The following is a 27,867-nucleotide window of genomic DNA, read 5'->3' on the forward strand; positions in this document are numbered from 1 at the left end:
TAACGAGTTGGGAGGGGGGGGGGGGGGGGTAGTCTTACGAGTTGGGAGGGGGGGTAGTCTTACGAGTTGGGAGGAGGTGGGGGTAGTCTAACGAGTTGGGGGGGGGGGGGGGGGGGGTTGGGGGATTTTCGGCACAGCTAATAGCATCTTTACATTTCCAGAGCGAACATATCCCGCTTTATGCACAGGTGGGGCCCCGTGAGAGAGAGAGCGAGAGAGAGAGCAGTTGGTTCTACAGTGTCTCTCCCTGCCGGCCTGCGGTTGATCTAAGACTCACAGTGCAGACGGTACGCTGTAGCTGCTGTACCCAGAGTACGGTGGCCGTGGCAACGGGGGGGGGGGGGGGGGAGGGAGGGGCCTAGCCGACACACCCGTTTCACCTGCCCCGCCCTTGCCGTCCTTATAGACGCTCCCCAACATCCAGTCCACATGTCTGTCCATGCATATGAGAGGTCAAACACGTATGTGACATCACACGCACGACACGCAATGCGGATGGGATGGAGTGAAGCCAGCCTCAGCCTGAGAGAGTCCCATGGGGGAAGGGGGTTCGGAGGTGGGGGGGGGGGGGGTTGGGAGGGAGAGGGGAGACGAGGGGAGGTTTAGTAGGAAGGGGGGGCGGGGGGGAGGTGTTAGGAGGAGAGGAGGAGAGGAGGGGGGTTAGGAAGTTGGAGGGGGGGATTGGGGGAGGGTAAGGATGGGAGGAGAGGAGGGGGAGAGTGGGGGAGGGTAAGGATGGGAGGAGGGTAAGGATGGGGGGAGAGGAGGGGGAGAGTGGAGGAGGGTAAGGATGGGAGGAGAGGAGGGGGAGAGTGGGGAGAGGAGAAACAGCAGGCAGGTATGGAGGTGAAGAAGCCATCTGCAGTAACAGAGCCAACCAAAGCGAAATGGGAAAACAGTCTTTGTTTGGTCTCACAAATAATTCAATCCGTGTACTTAATTTCCGCATGAATACAGTTTAATTCTGAGAAGGCTACTGTGAGAGATAACAGTGAATCCCCCAAAGCAGAGGAGGGTAAGTGGGAAAAGAAGATTGGTCTCACCTAAGATAGCGGTTGGCACAAATGGATCTGCCCAAACCCCCCAAACAAGCACAGGGGTTGAGGGAGGAAAGAGAGTTGCAGTAAATAAAAGAAAGTCAGATAAGAACAGAGCACAATAGCAATAAAGTATCAGCATAACAATGTGATTCAAGTGACGCCTACACCGTGAGAAACAGGATACATTAAAAGAGCTTAACTCGCAAACCATAACAATGGTATTTCATAACACTTATTGAACGTTCATGATGGTGTACTGCAAAGAATAAAGTTAACATCAGCAGACATATTAGTAAAACTTAGAGACACTTGTTTATATGTAATTCATTATAATCTAATTACGATTTCCACCATTTCTTCGTCTTCTAGGCTACATCCTGCTGCTGTATCTGTGTGTGGGAGCAGAGCAGAGCAGAGAGGGTGAGGGTGCTGCTTTACCTGGGTAGTAGGAGTTGGGGATGGAGGTGCTCAGGGTGTTGGTCTTAGTCAGGGTGAAGGAGGAGGGGGAGGAGCCGGCTAGAGGGGGAGGGACAGAGGACAGAGCAACACATGCTCGTCAGCAGAGTCCCAACGGCACAGGGGCGGGGATCCTGGGGGTGGGTCAGGGGGGACATGTCCTCCCCAATATTTGAGATCATTAAAATAGCCCCCCCCCCCCCCACAATATTTAGATTGGGGTAGTGGCATTCAAATGACCATACAGCCACGTAGGAAGATGCCCCCCTCTAAAAAAAATACTCAAAATTTCAATGTAAATGTCCCCCCCAAAGTAGGATACAGATCCCCGCCACTGTTCACAGACATCATGTTATGCCTCCCCGTCGGGCACGCCCCCGTCAGCCTCGTTCCGGCGCCTCATCCCTGCCGGATTGAGCGGGCCGGGTCTCTGCTCTGCTGGCTGCTCAGGTGTTGGCGATTATCATCAGCCCAGCTGCTTCCAATCACCATCAGGACAGCCACCTATATAACGCTTCTGCAGACAGAGACCCGACGCTTGAACGTAATAAGCTGTACGGTTAGTTCTGGCTCCCGTATTTTCTCCTCGTATACATCTCCTTGCATTCTCCTCGAGTTACCGTGTTTTTGTGTTCTTCCTGGCTGAGTTTTTCCCCGTCATTTTGTGTCACCCTCAAGCTCCCTCCGACCCCCTGTGCCTCCTGGACCCGTTCCCTCTCCTGTGTCTCCTGGACCCGTTCCCTCTCCTGTGCCTCCTGGACCCGTTCCCTCTCCTGTGTCTCCTGGACCCGTTCCCTCTCCTGTGTCTCCTGGACCCGCTCCCTCCTGTGTCTCCTGAACCCGTTCCCACCCGGACCTCGTATTTTTTGCCCCCTTGTTTTTTCCCTTCTTGGACTGATCTCCCTGGCTTGACCTCTGGACTACCCTCGATTACCCCCTTGGATCACGGACGTTGCTCTTTAGCTTAGGTAGTATCGCAGCACATAACCAACACCCAGACCTCATACACGCACACACACATAGTATAATTACACACTCCATAACATCTCGCCTAGACACTATACACTGTTTTCCCCACTAGTTAGATTAGGGTTATTGTCGTTGTATATATAGCCTACTATTAATTATAGGCTACTTTATCATTAGATACCTTAACTATTAAATCCTTGTTATATCATCTCCTGGCCTCTGTCTCTGTTCTCTGGGTTCCACCACATTTGGCCTCTCCTATTAGGGGTGTGCGTAACACATCAGTCCTTAACGGCAGTCCTCTCAACATACGAAGGGCTCAAATGTTGAGTGAGAGGCCTTGGAATCTCCACACACTAAACCGCACAGCTGATGGAACCTCTGTTGGAAGCGTCGGTAAGGGTTGGAACAGCTTTAAAGGCCGGTTCAGACGGACAACAAACACGGATAAGAGGGTTCGAAAATGAGTCTGGAGTTGGACGAGCAAAAAGCCAAGGAGGCCAAGTGTTGAAACACTGATAAACTCTCAGACAGTTAAACAAGGTCAGTCCCCCCCTGGCCTGGTGGTCTCCTGCGGGGGGCTGTAGAACAGATCAGATTAGACTGGGTCAGGTGCAGGGGGATGTAGGCTTAGCCCAGCTTCCCACACACGCGCCAGGACGGACGGAGCTGCGCTAGATGAGATGAGATTAGAGGAGACAGCTGTGTACCGTGTTGACCACGGCGCAGGAGACGGAGGAGGAGGGCACGGGATCTGACCACTGGGGATCTGACCACTGGCCTCTCCAGGGGCTTTACATCGCCGCGCCGCACCCTGTTCATTAACCACATGTTTACAGACGGATTTTTTTTTTTGAAACACGGAGCGTGTGCGTCACTTCTGAGGGTCCTGAGAATAAGTGACTTGCTCAGACTGAAATGACTCCCACTGAAGCCCCGCCCACTTACTTCTGCCGTTGAGGGTGAGCGTGCACTCGCTCCTGCCGTTGAGGTTGAGGGCGCACTCGCTCCGGGTGTTGAGGGTGTGGTTGTGCGTGTCCATGAAGGACAAGGCCTCGTCACAGCTGGTGCCCTGCTCCGTGTAGCTCTTGTCCATGGAGTTGACCATCACCGTCATCTCCTGGCGGGTGCTGCTCAGCGTCTCCTTGCGCTTCTTGGCCAGCTTCCTTCATTTCGGAGACAAGAGGACAGAAGAACGACAAAAATGACCGCGCCTGAAACAGAGGTGGCGCGATGACGACGCCCCCCCCCCCCCCTCACCCTCACCCCGCCTCCGAGGGACTGGGTCAGACGGAACCCACACTCTAGGACAGGAGATGGTGGAGGATCTAGTTCCATTCCTTCGCCCCATAAGTGCTGAGTGAGTTGAGAATCTCTGAAGTGGATGAACACCCTGTTCAAGTATTGTCTGTGGAGCTTGTGGATGTGGTAGGACAACCCGTCCCTCCCTCCAGAGGTAGGCGGCTCCCCCTGCTAGCGAAGCCTCCGTTCCAGCGACTTTCCTCCCACACAGGAAGTAGCGGCGGACAGCTTGAGCGGCGCCGCGGCGTAGCGCTGGAGCTAACAGCTGCTGATTGCTGCCGTAGCCGGAAGGCAGAGGCTGTGTACGGATTTAACTGCGGCGGTCTTCGCAGCCCCCCCCCCCCCCCCCCGCTTTGATGCTCGACGCGTGAGCCCCCCCTCTCCCCCGATCCGAACGGACGCCTCCGTTAACGGACAACCGTGGGCTAGCGACGCTCTCCCGCTGATCGCTGTTCTGAGGCTCCTCTGTTTATTCAATTTCGCCGCTGTCCCGTGCCATATGGCGCCCCGGCTCCCGCTGCCTTCAAACAGTCATTTGCTGTGACGGCCCCGACGTGAGGCTAATAGTGGAGCTGTTTGCTCTGCGTCTGAGTGACAAAGTAGTGACATTTTCATCTGCTGGGCCCTCTCTTTTTTTGTCCTTAATCCGCAATTAGAACAAGGAACAAAATGGCAATCTTGTAATTTTCGCCCCTGTCTTTTGGTTTCATAATGGAATTAGAGAGGAGAATTTGTGTTTTTGCCCCTGGCTAGTACAGCGGTGTAGGAACCGGCTGTCGGGAACCAATTTAAAACCACTGTTAATCCAGGTTTAATACGTGGTATCGATGTCCCTCGACATTTCTGGGTTTCGGAGTTTTTCTGCTCTCCGTGTAGCGCTGGGTTCAGTCGTTTGGAGGTAATATGGGCTGCTTAGTTGCCAGTATGCCAGCTTGAGGATCTTTCCTAGGCACCATGGGTGTTATATGAAGATTAATCGCTGTGCCATTCTCCTCTCATTTGTAAGAGAGGGGGAAAGCAATGATAGATGGCAGTATTACCCGGAGACTATCATTGGCAGAGAGACAGTGTGAGAGTGTTTACAGTATGGGTGTTTGTGTGCGTTGACGAATGCGACTATTCATCACAATCCTCTATAGTTAGAGCTACGCTCAGGAGAAAGACTGTCCCTCCTGATGGAAAAACGCTGCCAATTGTTCATTTGTTCTTCCAGCTGCCGCGTGTCTCTGTACACAGCAGCTCATGTCAGACTGAATATCCAGAGGAGAAGAAGATGGCTGGATGATCATGTGAGGACAGAAGATAAAGCTAGAACTAAGGCTCCAGGTAACTACAGGATAGGGAAACTCTGGTTAGGCCCTTTGCCTTCGGTACAACAACAAACGGCCACGTCTGAGATCCTGAACCGCGTGTTGCGGACGGTGTGTGTGTGTGTGTCTGGGGGAGGAGACGGGGATGAAATATCAGACACAGAGCTTCAAAACATCCAGGCTCTGCATGGTGGGCCTCGTTCCACCCAAACCTTGTGCCACAGGCACTAAGAAGTCTTCATTAGAACGATTCGCACACAGTAACCGGTGTGTATGTGTGTGTGTGTGTGTGTATGTGTGTGTGTGTGTGTGTGTGTGTGCGTGCGCACGTGTATGTAAAAAATGACTGACTGACACCCAACAGTGAAGGAAAACATTTGATCTGACGAAAAGGCAACTTTGCTTTGTTCTGTGGTGGTTTTACACTGTTAGAATTGTTTCATCTACTGAATACTCTCTTTCAGACAATCCCCATAAGGTCCTTCCATCAGCCGCCTTCAGACTGCTCAATGCATCCCCTCACTGGCTGGACACTACAGACCTGAGCCAGCTCGGTGGGAGCTAAGACGGCCTGCTCTGGCGCCAGCTGTTTCTTGTCTGGACAGTAAATATTAGTATTACTTTTTAGTATTAGCTGTTAGTTAGTTAGTTAGTTAGCTTACAGCTACAGTACCAGCAACCTCAGCTTCACCATTCACCATTTAATGTCATATTGTATGTTATATATACGCGTATATTTTCTGTATGTATTTCTTGTACTTACATTATAACATTAACATTAATACTTTCTGTAAACCTTCCATACTATATACCGTATATTGTGTCCTTTTTTTAGCCCCCCCCCCCTTTGCACATGGCACTGTGCCTTTTGTTGTGTTTTATATTGCATCCATCCATCCATCCATCCACCCACCCACCCACCCACCCACCCACCCACCCACCCATCCACCCATCCACCCATCCACCCATCCATCCATCCATCCATCCATCCATCCATCCATCCAAGCTATTCATCTGTCCATCCATTCAATCCACCATGTTTTACCTAATATGGTACGAGGTCAAATGGAAGGACATGGACGTTCTATTCAGTTCTGCACAATGTCATCTGGCAGTATCTGCTAAACTGCAGGCCTCTTCTGTTCACATCTTGTTCCAAACAAACTCTAAAATCCAGAGCAACCTTGAACATGCTGTTCATTTCTATGGCTCCTTATCTGCAACAGAGACATTACTCAGGCGCAGTTTAGAGTTAATGGCTGGCTGAGCGGAGCACCGGCGTGTTCTACATTACTTCTCTTCATTTATCTTGCATAATTTGATATTTGTTTGTTTGGGAGAGAAAGGGTGAGAGAGAGATAGTGAGAGTGTGCGTGTGTTTGTGTGTGTGGGAGAGAGATAGAGAGAGAGAGAGAAAGAGAGAGAGAGAGAAATAACTTAACTGGAGGGTGACTTGTACTTCCTGACAATATGGTGCACTCCTGTCAAATCAGCTGGTTTGACTTGGAAAAACATGTCAGCTTTGAAATCTCACGCCACACACCAAGAGACACCACAGAGCGAGATTCTGGATCCACTGGGACCCACTTCAGAAGGCGAAGTCAGGCTCGATTACACCGTTACCCCTTCAGTGTATAGAGAAGGGCGGTGTTTATCACCCTACAAGCTGTCTGTCTACGCAGCGAGAGCAGCAGCCATGTCAGAAGCCCGCTCCCCTTCCCGCTCTCGTCAGCATGCAGGGCGCGTCTCCGCCGGCACGCGCGCGCTGCTTGTACCAATTAATATGACTCCTGCTCGCCGTTCAGGCAGCCTTGTAAGGTTTAATGAAGGTGTTTGTGCTGTGGGTTTAGCGCGCCACGGCGACGGGCGGGGCGCGAGGGGCGGAGACGGCGATGACGGTTCTGATTTATTATCGGGGACGAGAGGGGAGGAGACAAGCCCGGAGGCGATGGAGAATAGGGGGGGGGGGGTAGGGGGGTAGAACCCTGCACCAGGGAGAGGGGCAGAGAACTACTACGTTCTTCAACACTCGCTCTACTTCAAACCCATGCAAAACAAAAACATACAATGAAGGGACCGCCCCCCCCCCACCCCACCCCCCTCTCTCTTCCTGTCTCTCTCATAGCCAGGATAGTGGCCTAATGAATCTTCCCTCGAGGGGGAGGGGGCTGTTGTCCGTATTGGGTTGCATTGACAGGTTTGCTGATAAGGGCTCTGACATCTGTCCTCGCCGTATCGATGTCATGACAACACGGCGGTCCCCCATCAGCCTCCTGCCCCACGCCGCTCCGCCGCCGCGTCTGACCGCCGGGTCTCCGGATACCCTCCCGCCGCGCATCAGTCGCCCGTCCGCCCGTCCGTCCGCTCACGTCTTAGAAGGACGTCCCGAGGAAACGGCGCGGATGAAAGCGAGTAAAGCTGCATCCGACATCCGACAATTGATTAAAGGACATATTTAATCACACATGTAACTGCATCCCTAATCACTGTTGACTGATGTTGTGTGTGAAGTCCCGAGCGCCGCCCCTGGCTGTGTACCTAAACCGCCGATTTTGGCAGCGCGTTACAGAGTGTACAGTACCGCCTTAAACGTGTTTGATGGATACATAAAAGCATTAATGAGCTTAATCAATCATAGAGGAGACGTGATCCTGACCCTGTCGACGGGGTTCCCATTAATACTTGATGCACCTGAGGCTTCACAACCATTACAGTACCAGCGACAGCATCACCTCGTCCACTATGTTGTACTACTACTACCGTAGGTCCACATGTTCAAGATCATAGCTCGACGCTTCAGCCATTCCGTTCCCCTAAATCATTTAAGTTCTAGCTTCGGACGGCCGGGTCCACTGTATGGTCGACGCGCTGTGCGTTATTACCTAAAGGTGCACTCGGGGGGGAGGGGGGTTACAGGCTACTGTATCTGAGCAGACTGTCGTTTTGTAAACATGTCAAAACAGAACGGCGGCGGTCCGTTGACTGGATAATCTACGCCAGAGGGGATATGGACGACTGGACAGTCGCTCACTCTCGACTCCGCCGTCGCGCGGGGGACCGTTTTTTCCCATTCAGTGGAAGCGATACCCCATGCGTGTGGAGATGTGTGGGGGAGACAGCGTGAAAGGTCAGATCGCTCTATCAGAGGAAGAGCACATGGAAAGATGAGGATGTGTAGGCATGGATGGAGCAAGGTAGATGGTCAGAGGAGAGGATTTATCACATGCTTGTTGGGCCAGATAGGCAAGAGCACCATGTTAGATAATGCCCATGTTTTTATGTTTTTCTATTCAAAATCCAAATTTATTATCATAGCAGACTATTGGTTGCTTAGTTTTGGTATTTGTAGCACAAATCTGAGAGACCATGAAATATTAGCACTTGCTAATCAAGGTCCCCCTAAAAACAAACTACAGTATTGATTAGGTGATGACAGGCGTTTCAGAATCTGACAATGACAAGCCAAAAAGAAAGAAAATCATTATAGGCAACATGAGAATTCACACTCAGTAAAAATGCACAAGCAGTCTATCGATTTCAATGTTTTTCTCCACAAGATGTTTTTCTCTACAAGATGAACTTTGGTTCATAATCTCCTAAAAGACCAACTACAGTACTTCAAAGTCAAAAATAAGTGACTCCTGTCATGGAGTACTTGTGTTATACATGTGGCATCTGCTTGTACTGTTTCTAGCCTGTGCGAGGGAAGGAAAAAGACAAGGGCCACAGGTGCCTGTCCACAAGTCGAGCAGAGCTTTAGATGTGACACACTGCAACTGCAATCATCATGTGGAGTGTGAAGGTCTGATTAAAGTTCCCCCCACTGGTAATGGCTGCAGCTGGGTGACATGTCTCCCATGCATGGAAAGCACTCACGGCGTGGGTGAGAGGCATGGCACTAACATCACACAAAGTGGTTACTTACAGGTAGTAAGTGTAGGAGTGATAGGTTCTTCTGTCGAGTGGGTGGAGGGAGGATATAAGCGGTGGAAGGGGGGAAATGGGATGAAAGGAAAGAAAAAGTAAAAATATATTAATGTTTTGAAAAAAGAGTAAAAATGAACAAAACCAGATATGGTGGCATACGTGAAAGGTAAACTCGTGATCGTGAGGGCAAAGGTGATCGCTTGGAGTCGTGTCATGCATGAGGTCTCTGTACACACACTGCTGTTTTTGTAAGAACCGTGCCGGCATTTGATCTCTGCTGCCTAGGACCTGTATTTCTATAGACATAAGCAAATTAACATTTCTGACCTGCAGGCATGACTCTAAATGAGGGCTTGGCGATTCTAAACACGGTTCTCATACTCTCTGTCTGGCTGATAAACTGAACAAATATAACCAATGAAATCATCTCCCTATCTCACTTGATTAAGCCAAATTGAGAACAATTCTACAGTATTATATAAACCGGTGTCTGCATAATTACTACTACTGTTCAAGGTACAATATCGCTAGGTTTGTCAGGAAGAATGAAACATCTTATATTACTGTTAAAAATAAACATCACATTTAATTTCTACTTGATTGTATCACCAAGCAACTGCACCTTCCCACACAACCTCTCCTGTCAAAATGGGGGAGGAAAGTAATGACAGTTTAACTGAAAAGTTCTTCTCCTCCTCAGTTGAGATATCGCTCGCCTCAAACTAATCTTGCGCAAAACCTACAGAAATGGACATTGTGCTACTTATTTCAGGTCTCCGTGTGTACAAAAGAGGTTTTGATATTTGCTGAGCTTTAGCTGACTTCAGATACCCAGGAGATGCGCGGCACCAGGGCCTTCCTCCGGCTCGGAGCCTGGCTCTAATTTGAACTTGGCCTGCAGCTACATGGTCAAAGTCTTCTCCCTCTGAGCATTTCATCATGTTTTCCTTCTTAACGCCCTTCTTTCACCGTTAAGATCGGCCTCAAAAATAGTTCTCTTATTCCCATTGCAAGGTCATTGAACCAGGATGCGTTTGTTTGAGGGCGCCACAGAGGCATATTAATTTTTCATGCTACACTGTATCTCAGCACTGTGAACAGCCCTAATGGAGCGTATCAACATAATCAATTTAATTATTTAGTATTTCACTGACAATGCAGCCGTTTGAGGGAGAAAAATGCAAAACTGAATAGAAAACAGCTTCCCCACAGACCTACGTACAAACGAACAGTGGAAGTTTAAAAAACCCTGCATGGAATTTGAACATTAATTTTAAAATCTTCCATGTGACTTTGTCTGCCTGCTATGGATAGGTGTACGTATGTGTTTAACTGTGAGTTGGAGGTCTAAGACGAGGCTTACCTTTTCTTCATGAGGAGTACCACTCCTAAGAAGATGATGACGAACAGCAGGATCCCGGCGATGACCCCGGCGATCTTGACAGTGTGGTCCGTCTGCTTCTCAGGCTCCACCGCATCAGGCTTGTGGGTGGCCGCTCCTGTATCAACCACACAACAGACAGCACAGACACATCAACGCCCCTGGCTGGCACACACACTCACACACACACACACACACACACACACACACACACACACACACACACACATACACACACTGCACAGTACAGTAGAGTACACATACAGTACAGTACACACACACACACACACACTGCACAGTACAGTACACATACAGTACACACACACACACACTGCACAGTACACATACAGTACACACACACACACATACTGCACAGTACAGTACAGTACAGACACACACACACACACACACACACACACACACACACATACACACACACAAACACACACAGTACAGACACATCCAGTATAGACACATCCAGTACAGACACACAAAAGACACATACAGTAAAAACATAAACTAACATAAACACAGGTAACACTTTATATTAAGGTCCTCTTAGTAAGCATTAGTTAATAGGTAATGAGGTCCCTATAAGATGCTTATAAACATTAATATGTATTAGTAATTGCATTATAAACAAGTTTATTTTTAGATTATAAGACATTTATAAGAAACAGTTTATAAACTGTTTAAGAATGCTTAATAAAGCCCAAAATCAGTTTTGTATACATACTTATTAGCCATTAATTATACACTTATTATGCACTTTACTATGCATTTTGCAGCTACCGGATCTTAAGTGAGGAAAGTGCCTTATTATGGTTAATAAACCCTTTCTAACTGTATGCACTTATACAGTAAGCTGAAATGGTCACAAGTAAATAATAAAGGGTTTATTAACCTTAATAAGGCACTTTTCTCACTTTAGATCTGGTAGCAAAGTAATATGCTAAATAAGTGCAAAATTAACGTCTAGTAAATATGTATAAAAAACTAAAAAGGCTTTTATTAACATTCTTAAACAGTTATGAACTGTTACCAAGTTTCTTATAGATAAATAAGTATGTATAAGAAACTAATAACTCTTAAGCAGTTTATAAACTGCTAACAAGTTTCATATAAATGTCTTATAATCGAACAATAAAAAATTTCAATGGTATTATTAACACATATAAATGTCCTATTAACACATATTAATACACGTATTATAAGGACCTTTATACTTATTAACTAATGCTTAATAAGAGGACCTTAATATAAAGTGTTATCCATTCGATACACACACACGCACACGCACGCACACACACACTAGAGACACATCCAATATAGTCACTTGATGTATAGTACAGACACAGAACACACATCCAGTACAAGTGACCATCGTTCTTTTTTACCTGGTGCACGCACACACACACACACGCACACGCACACACACACACACACACACACACACACACACACGGATTTTGTCCAATACCAACTTGGTTGAAGCAACCCTGATTGAAAATATTGAATTTTTAGGGAAGACTGAGTAGATTGAACTGCCAATATAGTGAATGAGTGAATCACCATCGCGGACGGCTCACTGTTTACTGCTTCCTGCCACACATGTATTGTTGTCTATTTTATAGAATGGAAATGGGATCTATGATAATACAAGATGAATGGATACAAAAATACAAAATAAAAGAGTGCTTCTGATCTTTTCATACAAAGCCCCCAACAGGGATCTAACTAATTCCTGCAAGTAGCTCTCCTCTATGAACAGCACTGCTAGCGTTAAACCTACTGTAGGTTAAACTTCCCCATCTGGGGGTACGCGAGAGTCCGCATGATGTACAGTAAATGTCATCATCAGCGGGTGTAGGCATAGTCTCTGTGTGGACATCCGCGCGCCCCCAATTTTTGGCACACCCATTACGCTACTACAAGGGCACCAATTGTGCATGCCTACAGTACAGCATGCCGAGGTACATTGAATGAAAACTACACACGACAAATTCACAGACGGATCTTTTTTGTAATTTATTGGGGTAAATCCTTTTTATATAAACAATTTAATATGGATGCTGCCCATGGTTGCTGGCCTATGTGCTCTCTGAAAGAGACTAGTTGTGCTGATGCGATAGCGCTTGATTCCTAGTGCGCATACATTACTCTTCCTGCCGACCTACTGCGTATGTGTGGAGACGCATCCTCCAAGCGAGACTCCAGAAAGTAGCATAAACAGGACTACTGTGCTAAGCGTCCGTGGTGTCCGCAGCTGTCCACGCACGCGTCCACTAGGGAGCAGAACCAAGGCTTTAGATAGTGGACATTAGCAGGTAGTGGACTTCACAGAGTGAGATAAGCATGAGATTTACCCTTGGTTAATCACGTTAGGGCCCAATGCGTGTTGGGCCCTGGAAATGTGCTGAATATGAGGTGTGTGTGTGTGTCTGTGTGTGTGTAAGTCTGTGTGTGTGTGTAGGAAAGGGGGGGTGATAATACCCTCGGAGATAAAACACCCAGAAATAACCAAAACATTAAGTATCAGCTCAGGGGAGAGATAGCCAGGACGAGGAGGAAAGCGGCTTGTTTCAACAACGTCCGCTCTCTCTCTCTCTCAGGCTCGGCGATAAGCGGCGCTCTATGCGGGCGGACGTTCCCGGCATCCCAACTGCCCGCCTGAAAAACACATTACTCCCCTTGTCTGCTGCGGATACATTTAGAATGACAAATTTGTTACGTCAGGTGAATCTGCCCGGCCAGATCTGTCCCCTCTCTCCGGTGTCTCTGTCTCCTTAAAGAAAAGAAAAGGCGGGTATCCGTCTGGACGGGGGGGACGGGGGCGGGCCGGGACATATTGTCCTCGCTCTGAACCGGCTCATCAGGCAGCAGGGCTCCTATTTAGACAGGTGCGTGTTTGACTCCCGTCTACCGGAGTTCACGTTCCGGTCGGCCCAGACTGACGCTCTGATGGAGCCGCCCCCGACTCCGGGACGCGTGGCTTTGCCTCCACATAAGAACCCGCTTCCCCCCGTTATTTCGCGGGTGCGCTCAGACTCGGGAGCGGGAGGCTTGACGGGAACCCGTCAGAATCTTCGTGGGAACCGACGAGGCGAGCGCTCTCCGTTTCAGCCGGAGGGAGTTTTGGAGACATATGGTCCGTGCGGAGAGTGAGTTGTCAGCGCGCGCGCCGCCACGGATGTCTTTGAGTAATGAGTGTCTCTGCGTCCGCATGATAAACACCTGAGAAACTGTCATAGCCATGGGATACAACACTCCAGGAAATAATGAGAAATATTAATGAAAGGGTTTCAAACTCCTGGTAATTATGCCTAACTGACGATCGGACCTCAAACGAGCCTTTCATGTCCGCCACTCTCTGAAGATGCTGCACAATCATAGAGCCTCTACTTAGAGATTGTTTTTGCAATACAATTGCATCACGCCACACAACACACTCACACACATGCCAACACATTAATTGCCGCTTTAACACAGTGCTACCTGCCCCTTGTACTGTAACTAGACTGGAATAGACTGCAAAAACTAGAGTAGAGTAATCTTAGTGGGCAGAAAGAGAGAGAGAGAGGCAGAGAGAGAGAGAGAGAGAGAAAGGCAGAGAAAGAAAGAGACAGAGACAGATAGAGAGAGAGACAGAGAGAGAGACAGACAGAGAGACAGAGAGAGAGAGACAGAGAGAAAGGCAGAGAGAGACAGAGAGAGAGATAAGAGACAGAGAGAGAGATAAGAGACAGAGAGAGACAGACAGACAGAGAGAGACAGAGAGAGATAGAGAGAGAGACAGATAGAGAGAGAGAGAGAGAGAGGGAGAGAGAGAGAGACAGAGAGAGTGTGGGAGTGGGAGTGGGAGTGGGAGTGGCTGAGTCTGACCTGTTAGTTGGCTGTCACCGGCCGCCGGTGCCATGCGAATGTAGGGGGTTGTGAGCTGAGTCACGAGAATGGCAGCTGAACATAGTCAGAGGATCCAAGATGGCATGCAGCAAAGAGCAAACGAGAGAGAGAGAAAGAGAGAGAGAGAGAGAGAGAGAGAGAGAGAGAGAGAGAGAGAGAGAGAGGGTGAGAGAAAGAATTCACACTGAAGCTGAAAACAAATAGCCACACAAATATTTCAAACCATCACCATGCAACACAGCATCGGGATTAGAGAGGTTATCGGGTTGATCTGACTTGTTAAAAGACCTTTAATACAACTAGTCTGCTTTCAACCCATGACAATGTGATAATATAATATATCTTATACCTAATGCTTACAAGTGTTTTGCACCTAATAGACATTTAGGAGTTGCTACAAGTTCTGTTTCAGGTGATAATCCACAATATTATGGGTAACGGGTAATTCAGGTCTACCAGTGGGTGCAGTTCGTATCACTGTTGCTGACAAAATACAAATACAATCGTAACACAATCTGGACAGATTCTGCACTTCGTCTGGAAGAGCCAGGGGATGGAGATATAGGGAACACTCAGCAGGAAATCTATGGGGGGGGGGTCTGCATGTGAGTCTATACAGAGGAGTGGAGAGAACAGAGTGTGACCAGGACTCCCCCAGGCCTCATCAATCCTTCCTCCTGATCAATAGCGCTAAAGCTGCTTCACGTTAATGTAGGAACAGGACACAGCAGGAGGGATTACTAAGTGTCCAGCATGCCTGGCCGGGCATGTGGTCTCTCCCTGGCCGGGCATGCGGTCTCTCCCGAGATGCATAATAAACAGTCCTCCGCCTGACACCTGTCTCCCTGCGTGTTCTCTGTCTTGTGAGACAACCAAAACAGGTTTAAAATGGGGTTTGTTAGTTCCAAGAGGTGATGTTAGATACAGCTGCGTTGCTTTTAGCGGTGTTTGCTAACGGCCTGGGTGAAACGCACATGTTGAGCGTGCAGGCCACCTGGTGTGATCCTACCTTTGGTGGCGACGCGCACACAGTCGATTTTGGTCTCCTGTGTAACAAGGTAGAGAAAGAGAGAATGGGGGGGGGGCAGAGATACAAATTATTAATATTAAAATGTGAAGGTATGTGCACAAATAATGTGACTATCCTGAAGATTAGGGCTGACTATCCCATAGATTAGAACTGACTATCCCGCAGATTAGAATTGACTATACCACAGATTAGAGCTGACTATCCCGCAGATTAGAACAGATTAGGGTTGACTATCCCACAGATTAGAACTGACTATCCCACAGATTATGGTTGACTATCGCACAGATTAGAACTGACTATCCCACAGATTAGAATTGACTATCCCACAGATTAGAATTGACTATCCCACAGATTAGGATTGACTATCCCACAGATTAGGAGTGTTAATCTTGCATCTGTCAGCACCGAGCTCCCTCTGAGCCCAGACAACAACCCTGGACTGGCCAAACCCCAGAGAGCGCAATCACGGCCGGCTTCACTATCAACGTTGCTATGGTATCGACGACGGCTTTGCGAGGAGGAGGAGGCGGAGAAAGAAGCACGGAGGTAATGAGCGACAGGAACCACAAAAGACCAGAGTGCTCTGCCCCTGTGCGCACAACCTCCCAGCTCTGACACACACCGCTGAGCCTGTTGATGAGGGAACGTTGGAGGTCACAAGACCAACATTGAAAAGGAGAAAAACACACAAAAAATACAACCACAGAGTTAAACATGTGTGTGTGTGTGCGTGTGTTTACGACACTGCGGCTTTTTAGCTGCCAAGACCCCTCTCATTGATAGCTAAGAAGGCGCATTAAAGGATGTCGTAAGAGACTGCATAATTGAATATCACACTCAGATAGTGCGTAATAGATTGGACTCCAGCTCGCTAAGTGCTAATTTCCATTGAAACGTACAAACAAAGACTCCTGCGTCAATTAGCCAATCAGTTCAAGCAGGAGGTAAAACATGCATTGACTGTGGCTCTTAATGGCTAGAAGGCCTTTGTGGCCTCGGCTATTCAAGACACAGGCTTTCTATAAATGGACGAAGAGATGAAGTACACTGATTGTATCATGGAAAACAAGGTCTGTGAGGACAGAATATTGTCTTTCTCAGTGTTTGTGCAAGCAGCACCACTCAACACGCCAGTTCACCCAACTTCAGTTCACCTTGGAAAGTTCGGACCAAGCACTTTGGTTCAGGAGGGGAGAAGACAGTTTAATAGTATACAGTGTATTTTCCAATGCCTTTCTATTTGCCACCGCCTTTATATCTGCCAGAGCTGCTGGGGGGGTCTGTTTACGACCGTCCTGATTCAGGACCACAATCGGAATTCTACTGAAGTCTCCATCGAACCTGGGAGGAGGAAGGCCGAGCTGAGTGCCGCTGGACGACGGGGCCCCGAACGATTGGTGGGAGCGTGTTGTTGTTGTTGACGGCCTCGCACGTTTCCCAGGCCGGCCTCCTGGGAGAATGGGCTCAGTACTGGCGGGGGGGGGGGGGAAGTCATGACGCAGGGCGCCACTTACCCAGTCGAGCCCTGTAGCAGCCTATTACAGTGCAGCCAGGCTCTAAAACACCCACAGGAGTACTGCCACGTCCGTGTGTGTATGAGGGTTTGTGCGTGTGTGTGCGTGTGTGTGCAGTAGAGGGCAGGGTAAGTCAGTTTGGGTACCCACTTCTTTGGTCTCCCACTTCACACAGTCAGCGAGCCAGTCAAACTACGTAATATGTAATATTAAACGTAATATTAAGCACCGTTTTTAGAAATACTTTCAATCACTTCAGCGTTTGCCTGGAGTAGCAGATGGGTGGGGCTTACATATTTTGGAAACAGCCTATTGGCTCCATTGTGGGTCTGAATACTACAGAGCTCTCCTACTGCTGAAATGGGAGGCGATTGGCTCCACTGTGTCAGACATGAGCACTCGCGCGCAGTTAAGTAAATGAATAGTGTTACTTTGGTCCCATGTCTGTTGACTAGTACCCTGGTACACTATTCCGTTCCTAGGTCGTCCAATGATCGTAGGGTCGGCGGTTCGAATCCCGGCTCCTCCTGACTACCTGTCGAAGTGTCCTCGGGCAAGACGCTGAGCCCCAAATTGCTCCTGATGAGCAGGCTAGCGCCTTGCATGGCAGCTGCCTCCATCGGTGTGTGAATGTGTGTGTGAATGGGTGAATGAGAGGCCTTCATTGTAAAGCACTTTGGATAAAAGCGCTATAGTGTATAAGTGCAGTCCATTTACCATTTACCATTTCCTTAGCGCCACACAGAACAGCGTTATCAGGAGTACTCACCCCGTTGGCGGTGCTGACGGCCTGGAAGTAGACGCTGTAGCTCTTCTGGGGCAGCAGGGGGGCGTTCCAGTAGCCGCTGTAGGTCCTGTTGTCACCCACGGTGAAGGGCTGGGGCGCGTGGATGCCTCCGGCGGGGAACTGGGCGGTGAAGTAGTACTGGGAGCTGAGCAGCGTGGCGTTCTGGAAGTGGACGGGCACCGGGTAGCAGCGCAGGATCTCGGCGGCGCCGCGCGCCCGACGAGGCCTCTCCTCCTCCACCACCACCTGGTAGGCGCTGCCCGCGGCGACGGGGGACACGGAGAGGGGGTTAGAGGTCACGCGAGATGAAAAGCGCACAAGTGAAAAGAGATTCAGTTATCATCTTATAAAAGTGCTGCCGTGCTCAAAGCTTTGCCGTTGGTTGATTCGCTGCGAGCGGAGCGTGAAGAAATAACATGTCAGCTTAGTCATTGGTTTCTCTCAAAGGGGGCGTTTTGAACGCGGGTCTTCGTCGTATGAGCCGGGTTCTGGCGTTCTAAACCCAGATAGAAAGCGGATCTGGGCCATATATGGGCCGGAACTAAGCCACAAGGGCCAGATCTGGCCTGTATATTGCCCAGATCTGCTTTCTATCTGGGAAAGCAAAGCCAGGTACCGCTGCCGGCAGGAGAGAGGTCTTTCACGCACCCCCGCTGCCTCTACTCATCTCTGGACCGATAAGCCGAGAGCCGCAACACGGGCCTCTGCTCTTATCCGCTCTTTCATTATTCAAAATCTCAAAGGTCAAACGGCTCTCCCCATTTCCTCTCTCTCTCTTTAAGCGCCGTGTTTTTAGCCCAATCGCAAGCTCAGCCCTCTGACAGAGATGACTCTGTCTCTGACGGCCCACTGTGGTGGAGGGAGGGAGGGAGGGAGGGAGGGAGGGAGGGGGGGGGGGCTTTCTCACGGACGGCGGTATTAGCATGCGCCTCGTGGCCACCCTGCTTACATCTATTGAGTTTCCAACTGACAGAGAGGCTGTTCCGGAGAATACGTTGAGGAGAACTAGCCTTGACTAGAGGCTTGTGTTACACACGTTTCCGGAGAATACTTTCAAAACTACAATAAACATAAACCCCGATAATTGCAGCGGCAGAATGGAAGAGTTTCCGTCTCAGAGTCGCAGTTTGTTTGATTGAAAGTCGAGGCGAGACTGCTTGCATGCTGTGCACTGACCACCTCTCATCAAAGAAACCTGTGGCATGAAGAAACCAGAAGTGGTTCGAGAATTACATGATCGAATGAATTACAGTCACGCTCAGTTACACAGGAACAGATGGAGACATTGCAATTCATTTCATTTTTCTTTAAAATAATGAATTCAATTTTCATTCCTTCGAACGACTGTTTATAGTACTGCACATGCTCCTTACAGTACCCAGATGTTCCTTCTCGTCTCTATGCTCTAATACACTTTTTGATTCATTAACTAAATAAATTATAGATTTACAGTGCGAGAAAAAAGAAACATGAAGTGGATCTAATTTTGAACGCATGACTACTGTACCATTAGCTCAGGACATGTGCGACTACCCGACCATGAAGATGAATGCTGCCCAACGTTAATCTGACCTTTGGATTTGCTAATCTCTAATGAATTCTGGGTTTCTGTGGGGCTCCACCGAAAGGTTATCCGGGTATAGAAAGTGCAGGGTATACAAATATAGTTAATTAAGGCTGCATTAACAGCACTGCCTCAGCTGGCCTTTCCTCCCTGCTCTCAATACAAACACAGGAAGTAGAAAACCCAGGAAGAAGATTCAGCAGAAATCACCGCGGTTTAAATGATCAATGGCTTCCTATGGTTAGAGGTGGGTGATAAAATGCCCCTGTGTGCACGGTACAGTAGGTGCCCTTTAACCCACCGTTTATCATAAGGTGATTGTCGAGTCATTAGCGAGTGCCCCTTTGGCGGGTGTTTCTGTATTCCACACAGCTCTCTATACGTGCCGCCGGAATGGGAGGTGATGAAATATTTAACCCCGCTGAGAGTCTAGAGCTCTTAATTACTGTTCCCTATCCAGACCAGGGGTCGAAGGTCAGGGGGAGTCTGTACACAAGGACCACTTAGCCACAGAAAACAGAAATTAAAGTGTGGACAGATACGTTTTATTAAACATGGAGGGCTGGTGTGAGTGGGTTATACACTATACGGGCTTGAACAGAAGCTCTAATCCATGCATTCCATCCTGGAGTTGAGCAAAAAGTATTATGAAGTATCACATTGAATCATTATCTCAAGGAGAAATACTGTGCAGCATTATACTGTAACTGAGTTGAGCTGGTTAGAACTCACTCCCCAGTATAAATACCGACCGTCCGCACAATTGAATCCCTAGCTTGTCGGTGGCATACTGCAGATGGCTACAGCGGTGTTTAGGAAAGGTGGTCGTGTGTGTTATCAAGTCAGTCGACCGAGATTGAACCTGCTGTGGGCAGGTGAGCATGGAAACGCTACCGACGAATGATGCAGTAACACCTGTAACATTACCACATACTGTACAGTAGACTGAACTAAAACTTAAATCTATCACTATGTGAAATTCTGTATTTACTCAACCTGTCCTTGTTGTTAATGTCATTCTCTGTTGTGGAGATGATCAGATTATACAGTATCATCTCAGGGTGAGTGAGAGAGGGGACTTGATATTCCATATCACTGTTTTTCTGAGACAAGAACAAAAGATGCTTCCCCGAGGTAGCTCCTTATGATATGATGATGTGGCTGTGCCCTGACTTAATGATGGACATACAAAGGAATAGGACTGCTTTTCTTTCCTCGGGCTAGATAGCGAGCGCCAAAGGCTATGGAGCTCCGAGGTTGCCGCGCACTTGTAATGTGGAAATCACTATCACCTTTCTTTCCTTTCACACAAATGTAATATAGTGAGAAAACCCACTGGCCCGCCTGGAGATCGCAAGGTCCCCGGTTCGATCCCCGCTCCCGGAGTGTGCCGAGGTGTCCTTGAGCAAGACAATGAAACCCAAATTCGCAGTACCTTGTACTGTCGCCTCACAGCAAGAAGGTCTCCGGGCCTTTCTGTGCAGAGTTTGCATGTTCTCCCCGAAGGACTTCCTCCCAAAGAACCCAACAAGAAAAACATGCAGAAGAACAGATGCTTTTCAGCCCTGTCCCTGACCCGTTGGTCTGGAAACACATGATGGTCTCTAATTGTAGAGGCCAGGCTTCACACTGCAATTTACAGTGCCATACATGTGTGAAACATCACCTCAGCGCTCGTGAAACAATCCCCACAATGCTCAGGTGTCTGCTCTTGCTTGTGCGTCCTCGTGCGCATGTCAGAACGAAGACACGTGGCACACAATTTTTCGGGCACCACCTTCTGAAACGCCACAGAATCCCTTTAAGGTTGGTGTTTGTCGCGCTGGTGTGGGTTCTCTTGCATGTTCAGCTCAGGATGATGATGATGATGATGATGATGATCGCTGTCTGATGCTGGGTGTTCCTCGGTTAATGTTGGTCTGAGGTGTTGACGTGGCGGCGGTGCTTACCCTGTGTAACCACGCTGTGCTGTGGACAATTGAACGGAGCTTGATGATCTGCCCACTGTAGGCGTGACTGAACACAGGACCAACGCAACGGTCGCCATCACAACCCAGGCCAACCGAGACACTCCCGGCAGCCATTTTAATGAACTTTGATTGTGGGCAAACATTTTTAGCATCAGGCTCATTTAAAATATCCTTGTCCACTCACCATTAGTACTGTATAATAAAGTATAGATTTTTTTTTTATTGTGATTTATCTTGCACAGATATACTGTAGTCCCCTTGATATACAGATCTAGTGTTAGGGTGCGTTAGATGAGCAAAGGAGAAGGAAAATGTAGCTTTTCACCCTTTTCAACATTCGCACAATGCATGTTCCTCCCTTAATAGTCTTACTCTAGCTAAGGCGATCTTGGTTTGGTATGATAATTCTTGCATAATTACTGCTGTCATATTAATGTCCCTTTGAGCAGATGACACCTTGTGACCACATGCTGAGTTCACAATTTACATTATGAGTCACTTTGACAGACCCAAGTTATTTAGTCATGCTTGATTTAGCATGACATGAATGATAAACCAAGAACAAACAGCAGAAGAACAAACATGAATAATCTGAAGCCCACAGCACAGCATGTTTTGGGGGTATGAATGTCATGCCCTGGTGGAAGGTGAACGTTTTTTTGTTTTTTAATCAAAAAGATTTCTTTTAAGTAGGTGTGTGTTTAATATGCACAATTATGTGTAATATACTGTATAAAATATAAATCATTATGTTGGTAGGAAATTAAATTAGCTGCCTGTTTACATCTATGGTTCATCCCCTCTCTCTTCTGGGGTGATAGAAACATCTAGCCTGGAAGACAGACTTCCTCGCAAAAAAAACAACAACAAACTGATACAGTCTGGATTTCTAGCTGCCCAGAACGATTACAGTCGGTGGGAGTTGCCTACTTGCCTTGACAGACAAACTCCTTCAGCCAATCAGCGTAACAACACGTTTGCCAAATCCAAACGTATTTTCCGCCGAGAATCTTCGCTAGTGCACGATCTTGTTCTTGTTTAATTGTTGTTATTGAGTCTATTTCTGGAATAACTGCACTCATGGCTGTGTTTAACTAACGGTAATGTTACTGCTCATTGCTTCATGTCATCAACTACGGAACCCAATCAGGGGCTGCATCCCCACTGGGGAGCAGAACAGCAGTTAGGACGCAGTCCCTGATTGGCCCGGTTACATTGGACATCTGGAATCGGAAATCAATGTGGATGGGAAGAAGTCCTGACTGATCGTGGAGAGCATTGTATACCTGCAGCTTGCTGGCCGACGGGCACAGAACGACGAACTGATACTATCTTTCTCAATTTCCCATATCTGATGTAATCCACTTTAATAATAAAGTATAAACAGGTTACATCAAACTAGTACTGTACTTGTCTCAAAGATGTTCTTGGTCCATCAATAAATGTTGCTACTGTAGGCGTAGTATCACAGCCTGGTGTTGAGTAGGCCACTAGTTTACTGCCATAATCCTCTCACATTCGTCCTTGCAGACGCTGGCTTCAAACCCCTACCTCCTCAAACACACACCTGAATCAGATAAAACTAGACTTCACACAAAAATCTCACCCTGACTACCAATGTGCCGTCTGAAATCACATAATGGCAGTTTATTCCGGGACGGCCGCGGTCCCCAGCATCTCTCTTTCTCCCCCGGAGCAGGAAGCGATGGAGAGCGTTTGGAAGAGAACGGAATAAGCTGTTATAAAGCGGTCCGCCACCGGGGGCCGGCCGGGGGGAGCTGTAGGCTATTCCTGCAGCCGCTCTGCAACCTGAGCTGACACCAATTAGGCCTCCCCTAGCCCGGCTGGCCCGATAGATTTCAGACGCGCCGCCGTGTGACGCCAACCAATTATGGTGGATTGACTCGCCATCGACTGGACTGTGACCTGAAACTTTTCATGTGGGGGCTGATAAGAGGAAGAACTCCGGGCTGTTTTGAGCGGATGAAGGGAACGGAGAGCGTTTCAATCACCTGGTCCTGTCTTCTCTCTCTCTTTTTCCCTCCATCTCGCTCTCTTTAATGCTAATCTCCTCACCTAACAGCCGTTCCATGTTATTGAGCCAGTGACAGAGGTGCTGTGGTGGCCCTATATCTGCCTGATTTAAGAGGGCTCGTAAGTAACACCTATCTCCTGAGCCAGCATCCTCCCTCTGCATGCCCCTGTCTGCTAACGGTTTATCTATCCCTCTGTGTCCAAAAACCATTAAAGCAAACAAATTAGTGGGGGCCACAGATTTCCATTCGCCACTAAATTGTAAGAACCATTGAGATGTGCCACGTGCATCCCCTTGCTATTAATGCCTGTTGATGTCTGGATCAAAGAAAACATGTGCCTATATTAGGACTGTGGAAAATCAGTTAAATGATTTCAGGCTCTGGCTGGGTAAAGAAAATCTGATGCCTACAGGGCAGAAAGTGCTGCGGAAACTCCACTTACTCTTTAATAGGGGGAAAACACAGTTGAGAAATGTGTACCCTATTCATGCGTAGAGTTCTCTCTCTCTCTCTCTCTCTCTATCTCTCTCTCTCTGTGTGTGAGCTTTGGTTCCAGCTCAATGCAAAGGTGAGGGTGAAATACAAAAGCTTCCCAAATCATGGTTATTCCAGTGAATACGCCATGTATTTGGATGCGTGTTGGGAGTGAGAAGGCGTGTTCTGGCCCCAGAGAGGGGCTATTTCAAATGTAACATGACTGATAGACAGATCGCTAATCCTCTTAAAGGAACAGTGTCCCCTCTGGTAAAAAAAATTGTTCCAAGTTATGCATGTTGTCCCCAGAGATTAGTCGTCAAATCCAACTTGGGGAATTTTACACAGATTAGTAATTACACAAATATGAAATATGTCTGACTCCCTTCTGCTATGACGTTTGACGAGATATATCTAATATTTACAGTTACTGCACTAGAGTACACTGAAAAACCGCCATGTGGTCCAACATGTCTTGGGTTTTTTATGAACTGATGCCATCGTTTGATGTTCCTTGCCCCCCCCCCCCTCCCCCAAACTCATCTTCCTGTATCACGGCGAAACATCTGCTATTTAAAATTCAAAAGACTGCCACTGCATTACCTCCCGAATTCAATCAGCGGGAGAGATTGCATTATCAAATCAGGCTTCACACTGCTGTGATGTGCTTCTCGGTACTGTAGCACCCAAACCGTGTGTTTGAGCACGCCTTTACTTCTATCCCCTGTCAAACATAAAGTGTCAAATTAAGACACATTTTATATTAGCTCTGCTCTCCTAAATGTCACTTGTCTGTGCCACCCGATGCAATAACACCACACTGAGATGACTGCTGATATTTTTAAACGATTAAAGGGATATTCTGGAATTTTTGAACTACAGTAGGGCCTCATTTTCGACTGGCATATGATGTTTTTGACTGATGGAGATCATTTTCAGTTAATTCCATGCTGTAGATAGCTTTGGGTCATTCCAATTTCCACTGGTGGCTAATGCTAGTGTAACACAATGAAGTCACGTTAGCCTGATCAAAAAAACACCCCCAAACACCCAAAGCGCACCCAAAAACAAATTAAATATGAGTAAAGTCTCTCTGGGTTTCTTTTGTGTCTATTTACCATCTGTTTTGAATTCAAACTATTGTGTAGCGACCATTTCACTCCGGACGACCATGTGAAAGTCTTTCCACATCGGACAGACATGCATACACTGAAGAACACCGCTGTGCCATCACCTGTTAGTTCACCAACAACAACAAATGAACAACAGGTAGGCACACAGTACTATCTCTGAATGATTGCCCGCATGATCAACTGCTACAGTAGGCTATATAGGCTTGTGTGTGCTGTGTTGTTCTAGCCTATTTGGAGCAGACTTGCTGGATTGTATGGATTGAACAGTGGAGTAAAAAAGACTAGTTACTTATGATGTCTCTATGTGCAACTGTCTATTAGTACTAATAAATTAGTGCTATCTATTAGATACCTTGTGATAAAGCGTATTCTGGTGCCAACTGGTAAGCTTCGCCAGAAAAACGGAACTCCTCATCATCCTCTTCAAAATCGGACGTTCTATATCGAACATGTCCATTGTAACTAGCACTTGTTACTAGACAGAAATATACTGTAGGTCCCCAAACCAGAATAGATTACACGATGGTTTGAATTCAAAACGGATGGTAAATAGACACAAAAGAATCCCAGAGAGACTCATTATTTAATTTGTTTTTGGGCGCGCTTTGGGTATTTGAGGGTGTTTTTTTGAACAGGCTAACTTGACTTCTTTGTGTTGCACTAGCATTAGCCAGCAGTGGACATTGGAACGACCCAAAGCTAACTGCAGCATGGAATTAACTGAAAATGATCTCCATCAGTCAAAAACAGCATAGGTACTGTAAGTCGAAAATGAGGCCCTAGTTTAAAAAAAAATCCCTTAAAGTAAAAAAAAAGAAGTTCATCATCCTTCTGTTTGTCAACATTTTGTGAATGTTTAAGGTGGCTTTCTTGCCACCTTAAACTTTCAAAGCTTCCGGGTGTCACTTGAGGTAGAGGAAAACTTCAAAAGCCTGGTCTCTGTCTGCATCCTTCCTCTGCTATCCTTCAACTCATCCTTTTTTTTTTAATTCTTTTTTTTAGCAAGCCATATTTCTCCCAGGATACCAGCTGCGCAGGTAAAAAGGCCTTCATGTCCAAAGAGAGCAGACAGGAGGGTGGGTGTGAGCCATCCTTTGACTGACATCATGGCGATCAAAGGATGGCTCTGTGATTTGAGCTGTTACTTTCTCGATCACTTATACTGAGTAAACACCCGATGTCAAATGCGTGTCCCCATGAACACACTGAGGGGCGAATTCACTAAAGGATTGCGCAGCTTTTCCTGACGCAAAGCCTGTGCAAATAAGTCAAAAATTATGTTTGCTATTCACAAAGCCCTCGCAAAGGGTGAAATACGGTGTTAACTGCGTTGCGTTCGTCATTGCGTTCCTCTGCGCCGGTGTTATTAGCTCATATTTAAATTAGGTAATATGGGCGGAGAATGTTCCCCTTTCTATGCAAATGAACATTATTGCAAAACCCGCCCAATTCACAAAGATCGGCGCTAATTGCCTCACGCAGTTAAAGTGAAATTAATACCGTTTTCAGAAACGTGGTGGTATTTAAGCGCAAGGGGTGTGTCGCGGCCAGCCTGTCCGCTGATCATGGCAGCAGTGATTGTTGCGAGGCGAACGCCAGGCGTGTTGTTCGTGAGAGAATATTTAGAAGAAGGTCACTTTTTGATTTAACACTAGAACCACCGCGGTAGCTGTTTGGACACCAGAGCGCGCAGCTCTTCAGCCAACTGGAGGATGAAGTCGCGTCTGGGGAGGCTCAGTTGACTATGCGTCTCTCCACCCGTCCCCAGCGAGTCCAAGCTCCCACAATGAATAATACTTATTTATAATAGCCTACATAGCATGAAACTGTGCGTATAATAGTCTATACGCGAAACTGCGCATTCCCTATAGCTGTTCATTGAACGGCTGGGGGCCGATATAGGTAGCCTATAAATAAATAAAAACATAGCCTACACAATATTTTTTTTATTTGAATGGTCTTGAAAATATTTTGCTTTGTATCATAGGTGACGGCAGGTATCATCTTCAGCCATGGATGATGACTCCCGTGCGTAATCCTTCCAACGTTGGAGAGGCGGCGTACAACTGGGCTCACATCAGGACGCGCGGTGTGATTGAGTGCACATTTGGAATCCTGAAAGGCCGTTTAGATGCCTAGATCGTACCGGTGGGGCAATGTTATACACTCCCCCAAAAGTATGCCAGATGATCGTGCTGCAACTTGCATAACATAAAATGACAATTTTTCTTTTGTTCGCCTTTTCAAATTATTCCACCTCCGTTTGCAGTCTTCCGCGTTTACACACACAAATGGCACTGACTGATTGGGAAATTAAACCCCAAATATGATTTTTTGCTGCAGTCGTGATATTTTTTGCGGAAAGCTGTGAGACATGTTTTTGAACCTCGTCCGTGAGGCCTTCAAGTTCGCTGTCTGAGAATCGTATCTTTCTTTTTCTGTCTGCCATCGTCCAATGATATGCTTTCGAGTTGTATGCGCTGTATTTATAGTAATTTCCTATATCAGCAGCAAATTGCACTCAGCCGCAAACACCGAATGGGCGTGTTTGCGCTGGGATATTATTAGCGCAATGTCTTTAGTGAATAGGTTTTTAAAACGGAGCACATAGCGGGCGCAACTGACGCGCAATATAATGGTGCAATTAGCGGGCGCAATTTGCTTTAGTGAATTCGCCCCTGAGTTTTTAATAACATTCTATTGGATGCTTTAACTGTAAGACATCCACTCTTTAATGTGTCCCCCAAAATCCATATGATTTCTATATCAAAACACAATACTGTTTATCTTATGTTTAACAGTGAACACCATGAAATGTAACTAGTGCTATGATTGTATCCCTGTGAAAGACTAATTAAACAGCTCATTCATATGTACTGCTATTCATTAAATAGCTATTCATATGTACTGTAGGGCTTATGTTGTAAAACATTAGCATACAATTGTGCCTCAGCTAAAGCAAATAGAATATAGCAGCTCCCAAACCTCGGTTCATATCTCAAAAGACAACTCTGAGTCTGTAGTGGAGAGTAGAAACCTTCCAATGGTAAAAAAAAAAGTATCCCAGCATG

General features: G+C 47.3%; 1 protein-coding gene across 1 annotated transcript in view; it reads right to left on the reverse strand.

Moving 5' to 3' along the window:
• LOC311325505 (receptor-type tyrosine-protein phosphatase mu-like) overlaps positions 1-27,867 on the reverse strand; it is a gene marked incomplete at both ends in the record, with an annotated part of 143,560 nt that overhangs the window by 31,755 nt on the left and 83,938 nt on the right. The window contains 7 exons of the mRNA XM_084458219.1: positions 1,044-1,070; positions 1,479-1,550; positions 3,414-3,631; positions 10,368-10,503; positions 14,268-14,342; positions 15,298-15,334; positions 17,602-17,875. Coding sequence (XP_084314345.1) covers positions 1,044-1,070; positions 1,479-1,550; positions 3,414-3,631; positions 10,368-10,503; positions 14,268-14,342; positions 15,298-15,334; positions 17,602-17,875 — 839 coding nt within the window. The remainder of the gene's footprint in view (positions 1-1,043; positions 1,071-1,478; positions 1,551-3,413; positions 3,632-10,367; positions 10,504-14,267; positions 14,343-15,297; positions 15,335-17,601; positions 17,876-27,867) is intronic.

This window comes from Borostomias antarcticus (genome assembly GCF_949987555.1).
Source record: "Borostomias antarcticus genome assembly, chromosome: 24".
Taxonomy (NCBI): Eukaryota; Metazoa; Chordata; class Actinopteri; order Stomiiformes; family Stomiidae; genus Borostomias; species Borostomias antarcticus.